General features: G+C 40.9%; 1 protein-coding gene across 2 annotated transcripts in view; it reads left to right on the forward strand.

Annotated features, from left to right (window-relative positions):
• The first annotated feature begins 18447 nt into the window (after positions 1-18447).
• Positions 18448-25913, forward strand: part of tcf7l1b (transcription factor 7 like 1b) — a 37825-nt gene continuing 30359 nt past the window's right edge. Inside the window, exons 1-3 of one of the 2 annotated variants that reach the window (XM_019885301.1) lie at positions 18448-19265; positions 19376-19448; positions 19527-19654. In XM_019885301.1, coding sequence (XP_019740860.1) covers positions 19080-19265; positions 19376-19448; positions 19527-19654 — 387 coding nt within the window. In that variant the 5' untranslated portion in view covers positions 18448-19079. The remainder of the gene's footprint in view (positions 19266-19375; positions 19449-19526; positions 19655-25913) is intronic. The other variant, XM_019885302.1, reaches the window with a different exon arrangement.

The raw sequence follows: 25913 nt of genomic DNA on the forward strand, positions 1-25913 counted from the left end.
CACAAGATGTCACTATTTGAAAAGAACAAATGAGTCAAACCAGGGCCCCAATAATGCACGTTGTCATATTGGATCTCGAGTTCTAAAGCACAGGCATTTGATAACAGAATGACCACACAATGAACACAACTATGAAGCCACACATATATATATATTTTTTTTAACTTAAATGCATGCAGAAAGAAACACAAAGGCTATAGGGTTGCTAATTCCACATGCTGTCATTGTAAAGTCATTTTTCTCTGAGTCAGCTGCATGCACTGGTTTCTGCACAGCCTTGTTTTTGCAAAGACCCATGAACTTTCCTTTATATGTGTTAAACAAGGGTGAAAAAGGACCTCTCATTATTTTAGTGAGTGTGTATGAATGGGCTGCAGTGTTCATTCTTAAATGGCTGATTCAGTGTCAGGTTGAGGATCCTATCGTCAGTGTGACACTGAGAGAAACCATTTTCCTTTGGAAAACTGAAGATTCCTTCAGATAATATCTTATTGTTTGCTCATCTCCCTGCTCTGAATGACCTGCCTGTCCCGAGGCCTTGCTGTAATCAGATTCAGCAGGCTGCAGAGGTAGCACTTTGGCTCCTTAGCACCAGGGCCCTTCTGTTGGAAGCTCTGGAACAAATGTTTATCAGGCTTTCAGACTCGCGCTGTTTATGCCAAGCCTTGGTTCACGTTGTCAACCACCCTCAATAGTGCCTTCTGGAAACTCTATAAAGTAAATATTGCTTTACTTGCTTCCATATACTTAAACCCACATGTTTGTAATTTGTAGTTGACACTCATGAGGCACTTCAAGGCATAAGGTAAATGCAACTTTTTAAATAGTCAGTAATAAATAAGATGTGTATTTGTTTCCGAAAGGCAAAATATCACTGTCCCGTACTGGGGAATTCCCACTTACAGCCAGAACTTGAGTGTTCAGTTACATGACTGGTGGCCCAAGTTCTAAACTGATGTATGAGGGAAGGTGTGAATGTGTCAGGACCAGGGTGATACGGGTGGGGGCGAGAGCTCAGCTGCCCCGTCTCATGATGGCAATAGCCTGTAGTGTTGTAATGTGAGCCAATGGACTCAGCAGACCTCAGCGACGCATCGTTTTGGTCCCATGAATCATACTAGTTCAATAGTAAAACAGAAAGCTTTTCACTTTTTTTTTTTGTGGCATTTACGCTCCACCTCTGAGCCAGAGTGTATTCTTCTCTCAATGGCTCTTTTCCCATGGCTGCCATGACAAGGCACATAGTATGTCATTTTCCAAATTAACTTAGATTGGTCTTGTTAATGGCCAAATTATCCAATAAAAGCAGAACCAATTAATTCTGAGCACAAGCCAGGCTCACAGTCCCCTGAGGTGTCCTACCTTGGGTCAGTGTATCAGCTTTCTGAAGGCTCTCCCTCAGAACAAAGATCCATTGTTGTCACACACTAAGAGATATTTGTTCACTCCTTGTATCAATGGTCTTGATTTGATTATACACTCAGGCTATATGTGCAAGTAGCACTCATGTTTACAGTGAAGTCAGCACTCTGCACAATCAAATAATTATTGAGCTAAACAAGAGGAAAAAAGGTCATTATGCGTGAAGCAGTCTGTGTTTCATGGCTCATTTCCTTCACTGTGATTTGATTTTGCTTGTCAGTGTTAAGGTGCCCCTTGACCCTGAAACATCTCAATATCAGTCCTTAACATTTCACTTTGTTTTAGGGATTGAACTTATTTGGTAATTATAATGGAAAAAACAATTATAAGGGGTCCTTTTTTTGTGTGTGGCTACGTTAAAAGATGGCCTCACAAATGATGTTTGTTACACACCATGAGTTCACAATGCACGCATGCATGAATAGCATGGCACATTACAATGCATCCCAATTTTGAATGTGAAAGATTTAAAGCGAGTAGAATAATCAGTACAGTAACCCGAAGTAAATTTCACAATCTCTTGTCTATTTTGCACATTCAAGCACATGAGGTAACAATCAGCCAAAAACAATTTGTGGAGAGGGAGTGTGCCTCTCATAATTTAACACTGGAATCATTGTGGTAATTTTAGCCTTTGGAGGAATGTAAGATGATTTACTTTTGAAATACACTTCAGTTATGGAGGAAATACTGACGAAGGAGAACGTAATTAGTTTCAAACTCTACCAATGTCATGTTTTTCCCATTCTTTAATCTACTAACTAACAACTAACTACTAAATACTAACTAAACAACTCATCATTCTCTCATGTAAGCAGATATGATTTCCAATGTCATTTACTCTGCCATTTTTTTTTTAGGAATTGAAATGCTTCATGATCCAGTTCCGTTGCCTCTGGTCCTCTCTTATCAGATGTGCATCATGTGGAAACCAGACAAACCAAACATATCATCATAAGGAAGCAGTATTCCTTTGTGGTGAAGCACTCTCAGACCAATCCCAAGTGTCTCACTGCACACTGATTGATGGCTTTTTGAAATGTCGAACTGTGCAGTTCATGCAATGAGTAATCCCCAGAGTCTCGCCACCAGCGCTCTATATAGTGTTGACTAACACATTTACTGGTTATCATCTAGGATCAAATATGTTCCAGCTGTTGGTTTTTCTGATGTCAATTTCAGGTTTTCCTCGCGAGGCGAGTTTCCTTGGCAGACAAAGGAGGGATTTCCTTTGTAACAGTCTGGCGTTAGCGGCACCAACGAATAGCATGGCAATGTTATTTAAACAAAAAGTGTCTCTAAATATGAACTTACCATTTGCAATGAATGAAGTGCAGACAGTGTGGGAAAGCGAGAAATCAGAAAAGTGGGTCTTTGCTCAGACCTATAAAAAACGCAGTGGACTGTGCTCATACTGTACATAAAAGTCAAAACATTTTTTGAACACGTGCCAGTACAAAATGCCAATGAAAATCAAGCACTGAAAGTTCGATAGTCTAACTACCCTGAGGTTGCACAAAAGTATAACTCTGCTTCAAGTGAGTTTCAAAAGAGGTTATGCAGATGTCAGCAATCCATGCGAGGCCTAAGTGTACCACACAAGACCTCAGTTGTAACAAAGGAATAATTCTGGAAATGCGTTTTGCTATTTCTTTGTCTTTATTGTATCTTTTTTTGTTACATGTATCATTTGTCAATAGAAGTTGAATGTGAGAAAAAAAAAGAAAGAAATATATATATATATATATATATATATATATATATTCATTCATTCAACCGCTTTATCCTCACTAGGGTCGCGAGAGGTGCTGGAGCCTATCCCAGCCGTCTCCGGGCAGTAGGCAGGGGACACCCCGAACCGGTTGCCAGCCAATCGCAGGGCACAGAGAAACGAACAACCATTCGCGCTCACACTCACACCGAGGGACAATTTGGAGCGTTCAATCGGCCTGCCATGCATGATTTTGGAATGTGGGAGGAAACTGGAGTACAGTACCCGGAAAAAAGTCACGCAAGCATGGGGAGAGCATGCAAACTCCACACTGGAAAGCCGGACCCGGAATTGAACCCTGCACCTCTGCACTGTGAGCCCGACGTGCTAACCAGTTATCCTGTATCGCCCCAATTTTGCTAAAATTTAAGAATTCATAAAATACCCCCTCCCTCTCAAAAAGATGTTTTGGATTTTGGTTTAAATTTCGCCAAATTTACAGCGATTTTTATTTAAACAAAACGAAAAAGGGCACAGTCCCTTTTTTCCCCTGGGGATATGGGAAATTAGTGTGTAGTTTATGAATGGTCATAATAAAGAACTTAACAAGCTGTTACAATTCAGAAGTGTATATGCTAGTGTGCAGTAAAGTCGGGTGTGTGTGTGTGTGTGTGTGTGTGTGTGTGTGTGTGTGTGTGTGTGTGTGTGTGTGTGTGTGTAAGTAAGCAACTTGGACATGGGGGCTGGGGGGGTCGGCTGCCCATCCTGCCGCACAATAAACAGTTTGTTTCCCATGAGCACCCCTCATGTTCCTGTTGTTGGCTCCATCGCCGCTCACTGGGAAACGTCCTGGCCTCTATTGTCCAAAAGGTCAAAGTTCACAGGATGCTCCTAAAGGCCCAAAAGGGGAGGTAAGAGGTTGGACGGAGGAGTGATGAGTCCCCCTTCCCAACCACCCATACATACCTCTGATTCAACAAAACATGAAAATGACGTCATTCTTTTCCCTCATATCACAGCAAAATTCCAGCCTCTATCAAGAGTTCACTGAAGTAAAAACAGAAGAATACTGTACAAACTTTGTGACATTGAACATCCCAACTGACTTAAATGGTTTCTTTTTTTTTTACCTGAGGAAGACTTATGTCTAAAAACATTCCAAATATAGGAAACTCAATCCAACCAGCAAACCGGTGGTAACCATATCATTAAAACAGCCAAGAAAGGAGTGATTGTATTGTACAGTCCTTTCCACACAAAACCACAGACGGAGCTCAAACACACTGACGCTTGCAATGACCCTTTTAACAAGATAGCTCAAAAGAGGCATATACTGTAAGTACTATTTTGTAGCATGACGAACAGAGACATCTTGATACCGCAATGGAAACTGTTGCAGCTCTCAAATTGACCACACTAACTTGGCTTGTGTGCCACTATTTGCTATAAGTTGTGAGATTTAGTGTAAGAATAAGATCATAATGTAGGGCAGGCCAGTTTTGGGCCTGCAGCCTGTTTTAGGCCTCCAGGTGCTGGAGGAGTTGGATGAGAAGAGATGCGTTCCTCCAGAAATTCACAAAGAGACATTTATCTTTTTTACAGGGCCAAGCTTGAGAATTGAATGATATCCCAGATGTTTGCTGCATCACGCTTATATCATCATCCTTTTACCCTCCACTGCAAAAAACAAAACAAAACAAAACATAACATAACATAACAATCCAACAATCTTAATATTGTTGTAGTTCACGTTCTCATTTGGAACTGTGCAAAAGTTTTAGGACACCAGTAGGTTTGCTGCTTTAGCAATGCTGAAACTGCATACAAAAATGCATCGTTTTAAGACAACCATTGTGAAGCCTTTGGAATGGAAGTTGGATTTCTGCATGTATTGGTCATAGAGGAGATCATCACAACTCACAATAGAGAAAGACTCTGCTTCAACTAATACCACACCAGCAATTATATGTTTTGATGTTTTTTTTGCCCACACCATGAAAACATTGGTAGTGCAGGGTGGAAAAAGTATGTGAACGCCTTGGCTAATAACTTCTTGTGCTAATCAGAGTCCACCAACCAAGAGTCTCACAAATCTGATGAGATTGTAAGTGTTGGTTAAGCTTGTACACACAAGATTTGAATTTGCTTCTGTGAAAAAAAAGCATTGCCCAGTGTCAACCATGCCTTGCACAAAACAGTTCTCAGAAGAAATAAAATTGAGAAATATTCAATTGTACAAAGATGGAGAAGGTAAAAATTGTAACAAAATGAATGCAAGGGCACAGAGCAGAATGCTCAATGAAGGGAAGAAGAATTTGAGCGTGTTGACTGAAGACTTACAGAACTCACCGTCACATATCCAGCATCATGTCAACCTCACCGTTCACAACTTTATAAAAAGTTGAACAATGAACAAGAGTAGATGTAATGGGAAGACACCGATTTGCAAGCCACGGCCGTCCCAAAAAACATTGCTACAGTTTTGACGTTTAAAAACGAGCCTCTGATTGTTCCACAGCACCATTGGCAAGCCATTATGTGGACAGATGAAACCAAAGTTAATACATTTTTAACGGTGTAGTCCGGTGGAAAGGGCTTCATCGGTTGAGACTGCTTGCCAGCTCAGGGTCTGGACGCATTGCTTTTCGTGGAAAAATACATTCCAAAGTTCATCAAGATAATTTGCATAGGAACTTAAGATGAACTGAAGCTGTGTGATACAACAGGATAACCCAAGACAGAAGTAAATTAACGAGGGAAAGGTTTCAGTCTTAATCTCAACCTGGCAAAGATGCTTGGGTCAAGAGATTGATTCACACCAGACATCCTAAAATGTTATTGAACTTAGACAATTTTGAAAAGATGAATGGTAAGAAAAAAAATTCTTCTCTATCGTGGAGGTCTGATCTGCCACAACAGAAAACACTTGGTTGCTGCCCAAGAAGGGTCAAACAGGTGGAGATCTTCTTGAAGTTCCTTATGAACGTTCTTTGCGTGCTTCAATCTCCTCATGGAACCCACCGAGTCCGTTACGCTTCCACAATGAAAACTGGGCGCCTTTCCTGCACAGAATTTAAAGGGATTGAGGAGCCGCTTCAATGGGCTGCAAATCAAGTTGGGTGTGGTCAGTTCCACAACAGCGCAAACACCCATTTCTAACTGTGCCCATCAATCAAAATGTCAAAAGACAGAACAGAAAACTCCACCCATGCGCACATTGCAATTTGCATTAGACTGCACTTTGCGTTAGACTAACCACGTTGGGATCGCAAAAAAGGACCCATTTAATTGAGTGTATGCTATTAGTTCAAGCAGGATGTTTGCCGATTGTGACTTAGGTGAAAATCAGATCACACTTCATGACCAATGTATGCATAAATACAGGTGCGGTAATTCCAAAGGGTTCACATACTTTTTATTGCAACTAAAAGTAACACCAATGAAATGCCAAAGGTTAAATCATAAAAGAACAAAAAAGAACAATCACACACACATTTGTACTATAAAATGACACTGTTCGTTCATTCTAATGTGCAGAAAACATTGAGTATTTCCTTGCATGCATTGAAATTCGTAAAAATGTTTTTATTGTTGAGACTCTATCTTCATAATATTATTTGTAATATTACCTTTGTTCATAATATTGTTACTGTCACAGAATTACACCTCCCATTCACGAGAGTCAAGGTGAAGCCTATACAATGAGTGCAACACAAGAAATTTACAAAAATGTTACATTCCAGAAGCCAACTCTCTAAAACAAAAACGCAGTGGAACAAGAATTAACGTCATTGTTAACGTCTGAATCATCCTTGCTGTTTGTTGTTCTGATGTTGCGGGAAAAAAAGGGATTAAAGAGCAAAGCCTTTCGCTCAGTTCTGTACACGTGTAAAATACTGCGCAAAGTACTTTTTTTCCTCGCTCAGCGGGACATGTCAACTACATCCCATTGAGCAGAAAAAAAAATAATCTCCAAAGTACAACAATCATAACTGTAATGTTAGCAGTATATTTACCTCTGTAAATGTAAATAGCAGCAGCATACCCAGTTATTATTTATTCAGACAATATTTGATTATGATAATGAGTAAATTTTCTTAGCCGGATATGCCTAAAGTAACAAAAGGGGAAAAAAAAATTGGATCTTCTATTAGTTTTATGGAAGTGTGTGGAAGTAGAATTTGAATATTATAATTATGACAAAGCTCCAGCAGGTTGCAGAAACAACACAGGTTAAAAAAAGGAACATTTTACTTACAGTAAGTACAGTACCTACTTGAGCAATGCAAGCGGTTACACTTATACGGCTACCGCTCCATTGTTGTGGATTTCCATTGTTATTGTTCTTGTATGTGAGAGGACTTATGTCTAATGTAAAATGAGATGATAGTCAGCGTAACATGAGAGACAATAGGGGCATTTCACAGCAGTCTTCAGTTTTCAACCACAGGTTGTGATCATAATGCTTGTAGTTTGAGTTACATGTCATGAATCATCCTGCAGGCCTGACCCTCACCTTGTCTTGCCCTGTCATATCAGGTTAGGATATGGGGGCTGAGGGACGTGACAGCTGGAATTGCTTGGAGCCTCCCTGGAACCTTTCAATGTCGGAGAGACACGTGTTGCCATAAAAGTGTTTCTGTGAATGATATCAGGAGAGTGAAGCAGAAGGGGTTGGTTGCGAGACTTGCATGTGAGACGCACATTTCCAGCAGTCATGTCGCATCATTTGGACTGAGTAGCCATCTCGTCTTTGCTTTGTGCAGGACTTAGTCTCCTGGAGTGTTTCTAAGTCAGCAAGAATGACTGTTGGCATAAGTTGCGTTGCACTTTCGCCTCTCTGTCCTTCTCATATGATGGGGTGGGTTTCCATTCTTTATGAGCGAATACATCTGACCAGTGCCAAAGGAAAAAAAATTGATTAAAATTCCCCATTCGCTGTCTTAAGGAGCCCAGCTGCACTATGCTGTTTGTTTTCCACCGCGCAGCTGCACAGTTGTGTATCACAGATAGGTGGGCCCGACTAAAACACTTGACATGCCTTGTTCTAATCTGGCCATCTGCCCTTCCAATCAAATACATTTTGACATTGGGAAAAATGTATTTCCTTGCAGTCTCCCTTGATCCTCACATCTTTTTGTTATATCTAAATTCGGCGCACTGAACTCGCCGCACGTGCTTGTGTGATGCCGGAGCACAAATACTTGAGTCAAACAGCAAACACAGCAAGACAAACACAAATAGTGACTGTTGCCCGAAGCCGAAGACTAAGCTTGACGTAAGCAAAGGTGTTGACAGCTCAAGCAGGAAGCTTGAGCTGCACTTTCAATATGGAGTATTTATTCCAAAGACATACTGCAGCTATTTTATGAACAGCTCATCATTCACTCGAGACGTTAACGAGAGCAAGCGCAGTGTTTGTGCACCTTGAGATAACACAAAGAAATGTGGTTCAGCAGGTAAGACGTGTCTTGGACCAACATTATCTGGGCCGTAGCATCTTTAACTCGATTTACAGTAAATGTTATATGAACGCGCAGTACACACAACAGCAGATCAACAATGCTGCTATACCACTCAATGGGCTAGTTTGATGATTGTGCTCAGACTTACCAAAATAAAATTGTTCATCATGTATGTGTATGTCACATTTAATTTGATGTCTGATGGTGGATGGCATATTTTTCCTGGAAATGGTAGATAAACTCCATAATTAACAATCCTCAGGCATTTAATCTTACTTGAGTATTTTAGTTTTCAAAATCACCAAATGACAAACTCTATGTTTTAAATGCATCGCTTCTCACAGTTTTTAATGATCTTATTTCGATATTTGAAATATTCAACATACATGGTCCTATATAGTCAGTGCACCACAGCGTCTTTCTCAAAAACTCTTCTTCATAGAACGTGTACATACCAGTACATACCTACACACACACGCACGCACGCACACACACTGAAACCTGCAGTTAGAATATGAGAAAGTGTGGGTTTGTGCGGCAGTTCTAGAAGCGTTTTTTGCAAGAGCACATAAAAAAAGACAGCTTCCAGGCGCTATACTTTACATTGTGCTGACAGTCTGTACACAGGACAAGACTGAACTGTAGAAGGGAGCCCAAAACCCTAATAATATGTAATTCGTGTGAAAAACAAAAAGTCCCAGTGAACTTGAAATAATTTTATCATCTGTGGCTTCACGGACACAAACAGCAAGCAAGCTAAAAATATGCTAAAGACTTGTGGTAGAAAGTTTCCCAAGGCCAGAGAAAGGAAATAGACAGACAGTTTCTCCCTGACCCCGCTGGCCCCCGCCCCCCTCCTATAACCTCCTCCTAACAACCCCCATGGGGGATCCTGTCTCTATGTGTAAAACAGACAGTCAAAAAGCATCCTGGAAACTTGAGAGGAGGAAAACAGAAGAACATTGAGAAGCCCAATAAGCTCAAATGTAGGTGACGCAGTCAGAGTATAATCCCGTGGCCACACGGACCAGGTGCCAAAGCCAAAGAGCCTGAAGAGCGCATGGTCATTGTTGCCTTTCAAAAATAAGGAGCTTCCTGGAATCCGGTGCTGTGAAAGCCACCACCACTCTACTTAAGTGTCTGCTCCAGAACCTTCTGCTGACATACAGTGCAGGTGCAGGCGCCCTCTGTGAATGCATCAACTTTAGCCCTTCCCCCCTCCCCCTGACAAAAGGCAAGAATATATGCACCAAAACATATCTACAATCTCCCTTAATATGGGCAACAATCAACGAGCCCGAGTTTAACACAGGGCCCACAGAGACGCAAACAATGTCTGGATTCTTCTGGCCTGAAGATGGCTATGGGAAATGGCAGGGATGCCAGTGGTGATAAGTGACCGAGGGGGGTTCAAGTTACTTCCAGCTGTCTACAGCCGTGCATGGCTCTGTGGAACGTATAGTTCACACGTAATGCAAACCATTTCATTTGCACAACGCTTATAAAAATCTGGCAGGGCTACTCAATGAAGTCAACAGGCTAACACTTCAGCTTGGTTTACATCACGGGAAAGAATTTCCAGTCTTCCGAGGATGTGAAGCCCTGCATCCTCAGCTGAGAAAACACAGACGCTTGAAGACTGTGACCTTGCAAAGGATAGATGAATTCAATAAAAACCTGCGTAGCACAAAACTTGAATGCAGCATCTGGAGAGAGTCTGACTCACACTACGTGTGGGTCAATTATGGTGCTTTAATTGCCGTGGGTGTGTAATAGTGGCCACAGAGGTACCCTTTTATAGTGTTGGCTGAGCTATTTTTCCACTTCGACCATAAAAAAATACATTTCCGAAGACAGCAGAAAATAATTTACGCATTGAATGAATTGTGCAGTAATTGAAATTGTGTAGTAATTGAAATGAAGGTGAAAGCAAGCCAATGTTTACAGATATCATTTTTCTGTGAAAACTCACACCACACCACAATGGCATCACGTCACCAGTGAAGGCCTTTTCCTGTCCATTTGGAAAATGTAAGTACACTTTGAAGCCAGTGTACGCTCCGAAACTAGAGTGCTCTTGGTCAGCTTTGAAGTCGTCAGAAAATAATACTCCTTAAAAGCATCCTTTACAATACTAGAAAACATGAGCATGTGTTTCAGTCAAGAGTCTGAATAAGCCCTACTTGGCAACTACAGCCATGTTTTTGATGTCTTCTTTCCCTTCACATTTTATACCTTTGCATAGGTAATACCAAGTGGCTTTTGCTAACGAAGGATTTCCACATGACTTTATTGAGGCAATAATATATTGTCTGCTGGAGGTTTCTAAAAACACGCAGGATAAAGTTCAACAAAACTGTGGTCATTCACACTTTTAGGAACTGCAACTGGGACTGAATTGTAAGAAACTCCACACGATCCATATCTTTACTTTCCGCTGACTGTTCAACAGAGGGAAAAAGCTCCCTTGTCTTGAAATCAAGACCCATCTGGAAAAGGTATCCTGTGAATGCAACACTACACCAGAAAGAAGGAGAAAAGCGGGAGTAAAACTTTGCAACTAACTCTTTTATTTCCTCCCCTCTGCACTGTTTAGTGTTTCAGTTACACCCTACAGGCAGTAAAAACTGTCATCTAATCATAACCTCACACAATCTTAAATGGCATTTACGCCCATACCAGTCAGGAAAGGGGACCTATCTATGGATTAGAACGGATATGAGGTTCTTCTTCTTCTTCTTTTTTTTTTTTTTTTTTGTGTGCAAGATTCACGATTGCACGAGCCACTCCCAGAAAGATGTAACGCAATGACTGAGGAAGTGAGCTTCAATGGCAAAGCTGGGTCAATGAATATTGCTGTTCATCGAACGATGTTCATTGAAAATGAGTTACTATTTTATGTTCACTCGTGAAGGGCTTAGTAATTGTAGGACTGGTTATTTGAAATCCTTTTTCATTGTCTTGAATTGATTGATGTGACAAAGCAAATGAGGAAAATGTGTTTCCACAACACAGGCGCTGATGATTCAGCCTCAGCATAACGCCAACTTTGGGAAGCTGAACTATACCCATATCCTCTGATGTGGCAGTATGAATTGGATCAATACTGGCATTGAAACAGCAGTTGAGAAGGGAACAGAAGCATGTAGCGGGCTACAGAGAAAGAAATAAATCCATGGGCATCACATGGGTGTCAGAGCATATCTACACTCAATAGACAATTAATAGATTTTGCATCGTTTTATGCCGCATCAAATTTGGTCAAATGCAATTTCATCTCAATTGGAGTCAATTGTATCATTGCTTTGGGATTTGCGAAACGTAATGTCAATGTCTTGCATGTTTCAGAATGCGTAGCTCCTTAGTCACATAAGAGGAAAAGCTTGCTTGCCATTTTTTTTTACAATTTTTACAATACATCATACACTCACTCACCACACCATTACATGCACCTAAACATATATATTGAGATCTAACATGAAAAAAATAATCTTGTCGCTTAGAAAGGTAACACAAATCTCAGCAACACTGTTTATTTCGATGCGGTGCTGTTGGTTACCATTGTAAAATTATGTAAGTCCATCCAGGTATTTTTGATACCACTTATCTTGTTGAGGGGTGGGAGGAGATGGAGCCGAGATGATTTTGAGTGAAAGACACACAACGCAAATAAGGCGAGTGGACCTATGCCATCAGCGACTCATTAATAAACACACTGATTCCGCTTTGAAATACAAGGCAATCCATTATTTCATTTTTAGAAAACATTCTAATGTGGGACGTTTTGAAAATAGGTACACACTTACACTGTTACAATGACTAAATCATATTCTGAATTGTTTTTTAAAAAATGATTTTTCAGTAAAATCGTTCTTGGTCATTGATATATTTTTTTTCACTGATTTGTTGGGAGAAATCACTATTGACTCATTATTATTTAATAGTCGCTTCATTATTGACACCCACTGAACCCACTGACTAACCGAGGGCATTATGAGCTTTGCCAGAAATACAGTATGATGATTTTATTAATATATACAGTTGTACCTAATGTTGTGGCCATGAACGTTAAAGTAAACATGCACAGACTTGGAGTTATTGTTATTTCATTCAAAGTAGTGGCAAACAAATAATGGGAGGGAAACATTTTCCGAAAAGGCACACTGAAAAAAATGGCGTATTTGATTTTTTTTCCGTGCTGCTGTAGCTACTGTACAATCAGCATGTGGGAACAACAAATATTAAAACGTCATTATCATTTGTCTAGATGTAAATTAGCCTTATTGGTGTTCAGTAATGTGTTAGAATAAGTCAAACATGACTGGAGCACCATCACACTGACAACTATCGTTCATGGAGAACTGTACAACTGTACTCCACATACAATATACAAGTATCATTAGAGAGCTGTTCCCACTGGCATTGACCTGGCAAGACATGTTGGATGCGCTGAAGCAGATCAGAAGAGAACTCCTCTTGTGAGACCGAGGTGAAAACATGATGAGATGGAAATTACGGCTGAATTAAAGCACCACTTTGATTGGAACGTGACTGGCCGACAGTTGGCAAAACATGAAGGATGACCTTGAATTCTCAGAGGAAGTGCAGATTGGCTCACATCATCTTGACCCCCTCTTTTTCTCTCCTCGCTCTGCTGCTTTCTTTCACTAACATGACAGCACGCACACACACACACACACACACACACACACACACACAAGTGGAGCACCACAAATACCAAGTGGAACACAGATCAGTATTTGCGGCCTTTTCACACTCGCTAAAGTACGAGAGGAGAATGAACCGCTCATGTATGACATGCCAGGGCAGAGTGAGCAACTTCAAAGGAAGGCAGATGCTAGGACAACATCCTGTGAATACATTTTCTGGCCACCGGTCGATCTGCCCTCAGGCGAAGATTGTCCCTGTTCAAATCTCTCCTGACCCCTCATCATCTCGCCGTGAAAATCAAGAGCATTCGAAAAAGACAATTTCAGATGGAAGAAGAGGATGTTTGGGTAAATATGAGGGAGGCATAGACTGCAGCTAAAATGTTAATTACTTCGACCGCAACGTTTTCAATACAATTTTTCCCTACAACCCCCACCCCCCTCCCTCCGTTGCAGTTGGTTTGATGACCAGAGTTTCCGCTAGTGTGAATAACCAGTCAAAGTGTTGTATCACCAATATTTTCTTTTATTTACTCCTCACAAGTCCAAAGGTTAACATATATTTTAAGCATCATTGATTTCTGTTTGTTTAGTTAACAGAGAGATTACCTAATATAATTACATAACCAATTTCTGCGAACCTTGAGGAACTCATTAAATTGGTACAGATCAAACTGCGGAATTTGTCTTTGAGTGACGACATTTGCTATCTAACAAAAAACAGACAAAAAAAGGACTACTCCACAATTTTATTCATGCCATTTATTTACTGGAAACCTTTCCCGTGTACAAATGATCGAGTCTTTGCTCTACCTACATTGTATTCAATGTCTAACATTGACCTTCATGTATCAGAAAGTAGCCTCCTAATTTATGAAATGAATAGACTAACAAACACAAATACATTGCTTCATGAATTTTTTTTTTACTTATTGGCTTGAATATGCCATTCTAGGGCCGTTTGAATAACATTCAACTAAAAATTGATCATTAAAAAAAAACAACCTTTAACGTAAAGGTGACTGCAAAAACTATCCCCATTCACATGCAGGCACCTACAGTATGAATGGATTTGGCGATGCACATTGTAAAGAAACATGGCACATGCTCACCAACAACCTATTCTTCTGGGTTTATCCACAAACTGTCCTTTAAATGCCCTTTGTTGGTAAATAGGTGGGTGGGCCTTGGTGTTGAAGCCACAGGAGCAGCGTCGTCCACCGCAGTTGTTTTGGTTGTGATATATTTGCACAGTCCCAGACTGTACACTTAGCATGGCTCTTCACCATTTTCACAGACTATTTTCAGATTTTAGGTAAGGTGTGTCAAAAAGCATCCACTCGACCTGTTTTCCAATGATTGCGTTTTCACGCTGCAAAAAGCTATTGTCATGTAAATGAAGATCTAAACCGACCTGTTTCAACCTTTTGTCGCTCTCATTAAAACAGAGACGTATAAAGAGCCCCATTCGTTTTCCTTTTACGATAACGTGCATTCCAACAACCACATTGTGTCGGAATAAAGAATCTCATCTTAGATTTGTGTTTTTGCCGCAAGTGTGTTATGTCTCACTGTGCTGCAACACTGTGAACTGTGAACAACAGGGGTCTGGCTCAATGTCTCCGGTGGTGGAGATATAGCACATTAGTGAATGTGATACCGTATCCCTATTCATCAACTTCAAATGCGTGCTTTAATCATTTCTCGGTGTCAACTTGTTTTGATATTTGATTTACATTGTTAATCATTCATATACGCCGAGGAATTGTAGGTGCACCTGCAGGGGCATGCCTGTCTATCATGCCCCTGACTTGCAATTTCTTCTGAAAATCTCTCTCTTTCCTTCCTTGACGTGGTTATAATTTTAGTTCATGAATATACAAGATGGCAGCATGAAACCTTGTGATATTTTTTGTGGGCATGAGATAGAGCGCCTTCTATTGGGGTCAGAGCACACTATAGGCCATGAAAACAAAGATATGTTGGCCTGGGGGTAAATAGTCACCTATGGAGTGATGCAAACATGCAGTTATGCTAACAAGCAAACTGTGACTGTCGATGCAATTCTCATTGATGCACTCAACCTTAGGTTGCCTTCTGCTGAATACAGTTACATGCACACACACCCAGGGGGAAACGGGATCTAATGAGGCCCTTGGAGACGTTGAATTGTCAGTCAGCCCTCAGCAGGCTGACACAGTCCTCCACAGCAAGGACATCTTTTTTCAAGCCTGTCAAATTGCGTCAGAACTTTGCAGGTCCATGGATTTACAGTGGAGAAGGTAAAGGTTGTGAGTAAGTAAGGATGAGGGAAACATAGCACCAACTCTCCCAATGTTTTCGCCCACATTTGAAAACACATCTCTTTGCCACAATTCAGATTTATGTGCAGGTTACTCCACAGGAAAAAAAAAAAGAATTCTAACCACTTCCCTTCTTCCATGATTGCAACACTGGCCCTCCAGTCCTGTTCCTCAAATGAACAATGTGGCCCGTGTATTTAAGTCTTATGTGAAAGAAAACAAGAGGCAGACTCTCAGAGGAGGCCATGGATGGTCTCAAGCTTGCCTCACTCCGCCTTGAGTTGCACCACCAACATACTGATCCCAGGTGCTCATGCTAGTATCTCTGCCAGATTATTGTTTTACAGCCCGTGGCATTATGGCACCATGTAATTATGGCACCCTCACTACTCATGACATGTCAGTCACTTGAGCTAAAATCCAGTAGGCATTGTAAAGTTGGATAAAATGGACAGGTTGCTGTTGAAGTCTGGCTTGATTTAAAGTTGAATAATAAAGAATGTATCATTTCGACAGCGCAATAATGATAATAACACTGACAGAGGAATATAGAATACACACTGATGGCGATATTAGTGGCACTTTCATTCACCCTTGATACACTCATACAAACCTATTTTAACACCAGAGAATGACTTACTTTCGTTAAATTTGTCTTTAGTGCATTCATGCTAACTACATAGCGATTTGAAATGCAGGTATACGTGCGTCAGAAATCTTCTTTCAACTACACATTGATATTGCTTTATACCGTGACATGTTTCTACAATTTTGCAACCCTTTAAAACACCATGTTTATGAGACAGTGCAATTCTGCACACTGCAAACTACATAATATTGTGAAACAACACTCAGATAAACAAACGGGGCCTTAGCTTTATATTTGCAATGAAAATTGTTCCTTACATTTGTATTCATTTGTAAAACACAAATCACTTGTGTTTGAACCTATTTATTATTGAACCAAATACAATATTGTGGCACAAATTGAAGTCAGACGTGTTGAAGATAGAGTTTGCCCTAAGTGTTATAGCTGTCTGTATGACCTGACAGTAGAATATTATTTAAATTATCCTTCTCTGGGCCCATTTTATGCCTCGAATTGAATTCTTGATTATTATGTCTAAACTTACCTCAACGCGACAAAACTACAAAATAATCAGAAACGGAGGAGAAAGAGGGCAGAACCCAATAGTCTGTCAATAATTTTCCTGTGTGCGCACATGCAGTCATGCATGCTCACACACTAGTCTGCTGGCTCAAGCCACACAGCCCCGTCACACCGATAGTTTTTGGGGCTGAATGATTGAAATCCACTGAGCAGAAAAAGTTAAACAACAAAAGTTATGAAGAAGGAAGTGGACAGGCCTAGAAACAAATCAAGGGTAAATATACAGTATGTAATTGGGAATTGTGGAGGGCTGCATCGCTGGGCCTGGAAAACCACAACCAAAGCCATCAGGTAAGTTGATAGCATCTCTATTTAAAATTGATTATACATTGCAAGTAATACAACATCAAACCGGTCACATTTTGTTTGACAGTTTTCCAATATGAATAAGCCATGCTACTAACAGAGTCACCTTGGCTAACGTCGGCTTTTACAAAGTGCACACTGATTACGTTTACATGCAGTCAATAAGGTTTTTAAAGGATGGCATTATTTAGAGTTTTAAAGGCCGTGCAAACACGCACAAAAAAACCTGAATAAATTCTGATTCAGGTTTTTTGAAACCCGAATGTCCATGGTGGGTTAATTGGTCACTCAAAATTGTCATTACGTGTGGTTGTGAGTGTGAATGCTTTGTTCGTCTATGTGTGCCCTGCGATTGACTGGCAACCAGTTCAGGGTGTATCTCGCCTGCTGCCTGAAATCGGCTGGGATAGGCTCCAGCATGCCCGCAACCCTTGTGAGGATAAAGCGGTTCAAATAATGGATGGATGGATGGATGGATGGATGGATGGATGGATAAGACCCTGGAGTTACCCTTTTCAGATTATCTCTTGTCAAACGGGCATTGATTTGTATTCTTTACATGCACTTGCTCTATGCGCAAGGAATCTGGATCTTTGTAGTACAGCAAGTATTTGTATGCGGGCACCATCACATAGCATGCCTGCTTTTTTTTTTTTTTTTTTAATGTGCTTGCACTTCTGGCCAACAATGAGGCAGTTTAAAGCGGCCACATCAGTGTACTATCTGAAGGCAAGGCGCAATTTTGGGGTGTCGGTACAGCAAGCTAGCTAATTTCATGTTGCAATTGCACAAGATAACTGCTCATTTGTACAAAGGAGCTCAAGTTCTTATGTGGGGCAAATGGTTGGGGGTGGGGGGTGGGCTCAAGCTGTGGCCCAAGTGTATCACCGTGCCTCGTTCTCGCCATGCCCCCGCCCCTAAAAAAAAGAGGAAAAGTTTATCTATAGCTCCACAACTGATTACAACATAGTTCAGTCTTTGCATGTTTAAAGCAATTCTCTTTTAAAACTTATCATGTATTTGGAAAAAAGTGTGAATTCACACAATCCTCGACCCTTGCCAAGGCCTAATTCTAATCAACATCCGATAGTGAAATTAAATTAATCTAACAAACCTTATTTATATAACTGCAGAAATAGTCGTTTGTTTATGCTATAATTCGCCGTCAGTTGTTTTATCATGGCCGACTCTGGAACTTGCAGTAACTATCATTTACATTAATTTTGTGTCCAGCGTGACTATGAATATTTGCCGCATGCAACGCAATATGAGAAGAAGAACAAAAGTTGTACGTCTTAATTGTGTGTGTTGGTATCTTGGGGGTTACGAATAGGAGCTTTGCTGGACGAAGAAGTGTCGGTTTTCAGAGTAAGTAAACTCCTCCTCTATACGCACGCTTGGGCTGCGCTCTTCCACTTGAGCAGCCAACTTGTTATCAGGGCACATTCTCGGGCTGCGATGTGGAGCGAAAGAGCGACGGCGTCCGGATAAACATATACTACTTTATTTTATTTGACTGTGTTTACATTCGTTTTAAACAACCCATTTGACCTTTGTTTCTTTTCGGAGGGAAATCACCACACGTTTACTCAAACTTTTGGAGGCAAGTCGCCACATATTCTGTTTTTTTTTTTTTTTTTTTTTTTTTTTTTTTGGGGAGTCGGGGGGGGTAGCCATTGTTTCCTCACGCATGGATCTTTAGTGCATTGAGTAACCTCTCACTGGTTGGACTGCAGTAGTTTTTTGTGGCCCCGGGGTCTCTGCATGAGGACATCCCACAGTGGGGACGCACGCTAGGGGAACGCACGCGCTTCCAAGGAGACAAACTTTGTCAAGTTGTTGCAAAAGCCGTGGATTATTATTGCCATGGACAGCACCAGAACATCCAGAAGATGAAAAATGGACACTTTCTTGTAGCTAGTTGTGTCTCACTGAGCCGTTTGGACGATCTGATTACAAGTGGTTTGTTCTAGCGGCTGCAACACGTTTTTTTCTTCCCCTCTTGTCGATCCATTTCACTGGTGTGCAAAAATGCCTCAGCTGAACGGAGGCGGCGGGGATGATTTGGGGGCCAATGATGAAATGATATCTTTTAAAGACGAAGGGGAGCAGGAGGAAAAAATTTCCGAAAATGTCTCGGCGGAAAGAGATTTGGATGACGTGAAATCTTCGCTCGTAAACGAGTCGGAAAACAACAGCAGCTCGTCAGACTCGGAGGTAAGAATCTAAACCAAGCCCCCCCTTCATACTCCATAGGCGTCTTTGTGTTTTATTTGAATTTGTTGAAAAGTTTTAACTACTTTGTATGTGCACATGCCCACTGTCAGCAAGCGGAGAGACGTCCACAAACCAGAGCTGACTCAGAAAGTTATGAGAAAGCAAGAGACTACTTCACTGAAGGTAAGAAAGGCAAAAACATCCGATGTGGATTCACAAATACTTTTGCATGTGTTGACTAACCTATCTGTGTATTTTCAGCACTGAGAAGACAGCACGATGGAGGTCTCTTTAAGAGCCCCCACTACCCTGGCTACCCCTTTCTCATGATCCCAGACCTCACCAATCCATACTTATCCAATGGCTCTCTTTCTCCCAGCGCAAGAACAGTAAGTTTCCATGTCCTATGCTAATCTCTAACACTCTTTCCTGCAGTCTCTCACACTCCTCACAAACTTTGGCCTAGCCTATAAGTTTCATGAGCACTGCCAGACCACCATATTTCCTCAGAGTGGCCTCCTGAGGAACTGCTTCTTTGTCCTTTTGAGGGTGATTAAAACGTACTCTCTCTTTCTAGAGCTGTATTTGACCATGCAAATGATAGACTTATTCAAAATTATTTTAATGCGAAATAACTTGTGGAAACTTTGTGTGTTTTTTGAGTATTTAGTTTGGCTCTGTGTGCAATTGTCTTTCATGGTTGAGGTGTTTTTGTGGCATGGTGCTACCCATCAGCGCTCCGTGTTGACACAGTGTGCAACTTATAAAAGAAGTTGCTGAAGTCCCACCCAATATTCACGACGATGTAATACCGTGCTTTGACATATATAGGTGGCATCACAGTGCCGTGTCTGTGACAGTTGCTGTCCAAAGACATTTTTTTTAAGTTTTGATGAGTCAGATTTAAAGTGTTGATGGAGGGCTTGCAGGTTCTTGTGTAATATGCCATTCTGTATGGTGTCTGAAGTTTTAATTCAAAGGATACTTTGCTTTTGTTGTGCTACTTAGTATTATGCGCAGCACAATGTTGGGTGAATGTTAATTTAAAATAAGATCTGGTGATATTTTAGATAAACTAAAATGATCCACTTAGCGAAATGTGAAGTATTTTCTTGAATTCTATTCGGTTGACTTTTAATTAGGCTATACTTTCATATAAAAAAGTTTCATGTTGGAGAACTGTGTTTCTCAGAATAGTCCACACCCCAACTCTTGTCCCCCCCCCCCCCAAAAAAAACCCAAGTACTTTCATTATGGCCCGCAGGCATCGCACTGAAAAGACCCCCTCCCATCTTTTTTCCGTCGTCTTTTCACTGTTGCAGGCCCTCTCCCCTCACCTCCCTGTACCTTCCATTCAATTAGAAAGGCGTTAGTTGACCATTGTTATTCTGAACAGTCTTGATGGCTTCATTGGAGGTCTCTATTGGGGCTCATTAACTAAATGGCTACTGCTCTCACCGCGCCATACAAGACAACTTGTAGCTCATATATATTGTTTCTTATGCCCACCATAGTCGATGTCAATGCCCATATATTTGCTCATGCTTATATTATCTCATTGGCTACTTGATGAATCCACTGCGTCTTTGATTGTTTCCGCCAAAATTAGAGCTTGTTGTTTAAGATTTTTTTAAAAATTGTGAACCGCTTATACCCTCAATATGAGCAAAAAAAAAAAAAAAAGAATGAGGTCAATGGGGCACAGCTAGCTGACTGTGTTTGTCGTCACCATAGCAGAAAAAAAGCAAGGAGACAAAAGATGGCATACTTTGGAGCGATCTTGGGGTTTTCGCATTGCACAGTTGTTTCACGCTGAGTAGCTCAATTGATGAGTGGCTTGGCTGTTCCTCCTAAAACTCGGGGTTTCGTTTGTTTGTACATTTGCCTGAAGTGCAGTAGAATCATTTTCCCAACAGCATGCTTTGACGTTTAGGTGCGAGTTTATCTTACGGTCTTTACAGTTACATTCGTCACACAAATGCTTGTAGAAAATGCAGAATGTCTCGTGAGATAAGATTTGCCCCAAGGGGGACACTGAAATGTGCTGTCATCCCTGGAGCCCTTAAGAGACAAACAATCCACTGGCCTGGGCATGGTTTATTTATTGTGCCTTGTTGCTTTGGGCCTGACAAGTTTGTTTTATATGCAGGTTTTTTTTTTTTTGTATGTTTGTGCAACATGAGACACGCTCAAGTTGCAAACAGATCATGTGATTAATAGCAGGTAACATGATCTTCTGCTTTTGTTTGCCTGGCAAGAGCTGCCATTTAATAGGTGTAAAGGTAATCAAACTTTTTTTTTTGTGTGGTTACATGTACAACAATGCGCCTAGGCTTGTTTTTGTTTTTAATGGAGCCTTCTTGTATCTGTTGTTATCATTTTTAGACACTTAAACTATTGGTGTGATATAATTTAATGCAGCATACTTCTACTTCACGACATATACACGCAATATAATAAAACTTGTGAAATACAGTCACGAGTAATCAGGCAGTGATTTCCTTGGGTGTGGAGCTTTCAAATTTGGATGTGGCGAATCTCATCATGAGCAATGAGAGACGGGCTACATGGGATCAGCTCAGACTTCCCCTGAGGGCCAAGCATAACTGATTTAAAGCCCGTTCCGAGCTGACATTCCGTTGTAATCCAGTGAGGGCTGAGGAGGAGGTTTTATGTTTGCAGAGATGTTCCACCAGACGCCTGCCTGTTGAGGGGCGGAGGTTTGTCCCACCAAGTCTAAATCCAGCTTGTTGTTTGTCAATCCACTGACGTGATCGTCACCTCATTGTTCCAGTAGTGACAGAGCGGTGCCAAATTTAATGGCTGAATCTGCTCCATGGCCACGTCTGACAGCCCGATCAGCAACTTTGAAAAAATTCCGCAAGTATCGTCATCATCATTGCCACTAAAGAGTGAAATGCCTCTTGTGTGTGAGAAGTTGCGAGTAAGCGAGAGCGAGGTTAGCCTCTCAAATATATCTTCCTCAAACATACAAACTCATGGGCATGATTGTAGAATAGAATTTTGTGGGAGATTGAGATATGAATGGAGAGCTTGTGTAAGTCTGAACATGTCAGAGGCTACAATTGCATGCCTCTGACTTCTCCACCCCCCCGCACTCCTGCTCGAGCTTTCTGTTGCGTTTGCTGCTTAAATCAGACAAAGAAAAGTCAACACAGACATTGTCTTGATGAATAAAAGGGCCTCTCCCTACATAAGCAAATGCTGTTCGTGTGGAGGTGTCTTTTCATCAGGTTGCACACTCTATTCACCTTGGTACGTGCATGTGTGTGTGTGTGTATTCGTGCACTCATGCGTTGAGCACATTTGTGTGTGTAAAGTCTGCGAGGGTTAGGGGAGGTGGTGATGGCGTGTTCAGGTGAAGCCCTGTGGATACGTTGCAACAGAGGCAACAGTGTCCAGCGCTCACATTCTAACAACCCCCAGTGTTGTATTCCTCCGCTGCAAGTTAATCTGAATGCTAGAATGCAAATATTTTTTCAGCCAGGCACTGTGTCAACAGAGACACAATTTTCGACTGGCTATATAGTTTTTAATAGATTTTCCCTTCAAAGGCAAACACCTTCATCAGTTTCGTGACACTGATTCATTAGAAAGCAATTAGCAGCAACCACAAAAATGTCTTTACTGGTTTTAAAGACTTGCTAATATTCTGTTCAAATCCATCCAACCATTTTGTACACTGCTTCTCCTCATTTTGGGTCACGGGTGAGCTGGAGCCTACCCCAGCTGATGACCCGCACCCTGGACTGGTCGCCTGTCAATCACAGGGCACAAATAGACACACATCTGTTGACATTCATGTTCATAACTTTGGGTAGTTTAGAGTCTTCAGTTGACCTAATGTTCATGTTTTTGGAATGTGGGGATAATCCTATCAGCCATACAAGTGTAAAAATAAGTTAACCACTGTTGTTATCTGCACATAAAAACGATAAAACACTTTAATGACAAATACATGGTGAGAAGGTGATTCGCATTGCAGATGTATCTTAGACATTAGCCTTCTTACAATAAGTGTGAAATTAAGTTCACCACTGTAAAAAGTCAAATCTAAAATTAAATAAAAATAGAAATTACATTATGTTGTATATTCTTATCTTCTCATACTCTCCTTTTAAGACCCTTCAAGTGGCTGGTAAAAAAAAAAAAAAAATGCCGCAAATTGTCATAGAAAAACAAAACAACACAATGTGAGATATGGTAAGGTCTCATGCTGTATAGTGACATTCACCGTGATGACATGCCTGCCCATAGGTTGAATTCTGAAATTATGCTTCAGAGGGACAACGTTCCTGAAAATTTGGGTAAAATTCCAAACCTCAGGGGATTTCAACTTCGAGGTTTAATTGTTTTGTAACTATAGTCCTATACCCAAATCTCAGTTATTTCCCTCACATTACAAATGGCTTATCAAGAGTCCTCTAAGTTTACTGAGAGCAAAATTAAATAGGCCTAAGTCAAATGATTGTGGTAATTATATTAGCAATTTACATCCTGCCAAAATGCATAAAAGTGCTCACTGAACAATTGTCAGAGCAGCAGATGCCATGTCAGGTAACACCTAAATAATGCGCTACCTCTGTGGCTTATGCACAACCTGTCTGTCTGGGTTTCATGAGAACACGCGTTGCTTTGCTCGTTCCTTGCTACCACGCAGCACTCGTGCGGGTCGGCTGGAAATGGTGTCAGTCCTGGTCTGTATCCTTCCCTTGTGGGTCTCTGCGAAAAGCAAAAGATAGCGTCAATGGCTGTCTCTATCCCGTAGCCCAGCTAATTCATTACCTACCCACCCTCCCGCCTGGCATTACAAATTCTGTTTAAAGTGCACTCTGGCTTCTCCAGTGTGGGGCCCATCAGGAGCATCTCAGCACCCTTTGAGGAAAGGATCACCAACATCTCCTCTCTCAAGCCGCGCACTCCCCATGTTTAGTGACATCAATGAATCCCTTTGATGTAACGGCATGAATATGTGGGCAAATATACTTTTATCGATTGATGTGTTTTTCTCTTCTCATGTTTGGATGATGCTACTACATAGTCTGGGGTTTTCACAACATAGTTTTTCCATGTGAATATTCTGGTGAACTTTGCTGGTTGGCCAAAGGTGAACATACATAACACCCTGCCATCTCCTTTTGTCTCCGTCAGATCTGTGAAAGTATTAAGCAGTCTATATATATTAAATATCTTAACTGTAGGGACGTCTTCCTACAGAGATGTGTGAAAATATCTATTAAATAACTCCACAGTAATGTATTTTGTTGGAAAGTACTGTAGAGTACTTATCTACACATGTATCAGCCTTCATTCATATATCTGGCTGTGGATGGTCTGCAGATCAGTGTGCCGTTAGCCTCTGTGGGACTGACAGTTAGAGGAGGATTCTGAAAACTTCCAGCAGCTAATCGTCACAATTCACAGACAAGATGCACACATGTAAGTCACAGGAATGGCAGTCACGTCGTTTTCTTTGGTCCGAATCGTTACTCCTGGTGCAAGGACCAATAGTTATGGGATCTCTTTCTCAACTTTGACATGAATCATGTAAAAAAAAAAAAAAAACTGTGCTGAGCCACTCTTAAATTCAATCTGTAAAAGATTATGCTTAGTCAAATCACAAGCATTTCATTGTTCATTGTTTTGTATTGCAATATAGTCCTTCATGGCAATATCTGAGAAATTAAAAGCAGTATTTTTGTTGCTACATTGCATTCCGTTGTTATTACATAACAATGAAATACAACTTTCATTGGAGCTCATCGGATGTTTCATGAATGCACATTCTCAAGCATTTTGTGGTTGATGATGCGCATCACTTCAGCGCAAGTCCAAGGCCCACTGCACACTGAGTGGACCATCGCAGAAAACTTACAATCTCTGACTCTTCATTGGAGCCGTACATGAAGCGATTGAGCACTGCACGTCGATCAATGCACTGTAATGCAAAAACGGCAACCCTCTAACAGGCTTTGAAAATGAAATGAAAAGATGAAATTATAAATACTCTTAGGTTTTACTGCAAAGTACGATATCCCGCATATACTGCATTTGTATGGCTGAGTGGTGTTATTGCGGAGGCATGACGTTCAGCTTAACCGTTTTTTTTCTTATCAAAGCTCATATCCATTTTTGCTAGGCAGTTACATTAACTAGTTGTTTGACCCCACATACCGCACAACAGTTCAGTTGGTTTCAACGTCAATCTGTGTGTGGGGGCGGCTTAGGCGGCAGCCATGTGATCTCTTTAGCTACTTTTCTTTCTGTCTTGTTCTAAGTTCAAGACCTGTATTTTAACCATGACTAAGATAATACGATTGGTGAAGAAATACAGTTAATCCACCTCCATCGTTGTGAGAGCAAGATCAATGAATAACAAAAATATTCTCCCAAAAATTTAACAACATGTACTCATGCTGACGATGATGATGATGATCATGATCCCTCCGTAAAAAAAGTACGTTCCCATTTAAATACCAAAATAAAGGTGTGTACGTTGTAAAAAAGTTGCTGGCTGACTGTTTCTTCTTTTGTATGCCTGGGTAGCTCCATTAAGCTGTTTTGAAACTGCAGTACAGACCAATGTCAGGATGCCACCCTGTTAAAATACATTCTGTGCAAGAAAGG

This window comes from Hippocampus comes, unplaced genomic scaffold (assembly GCF_001891065.2).
Source record: "Hippocampus comes isolate QL1 unplaced genomic scaffold, H_comes_QL1_v1.1 scaffold45, whole genome shotgun sequence".
Classification (NCBI taxonomy): domain Eukaryota; kingdom Metazoa; phylum Chordata; class Actinopteri; order Syngnathiformes; family Syngnathidae; genus Hippocampus; species Hippocampus comes.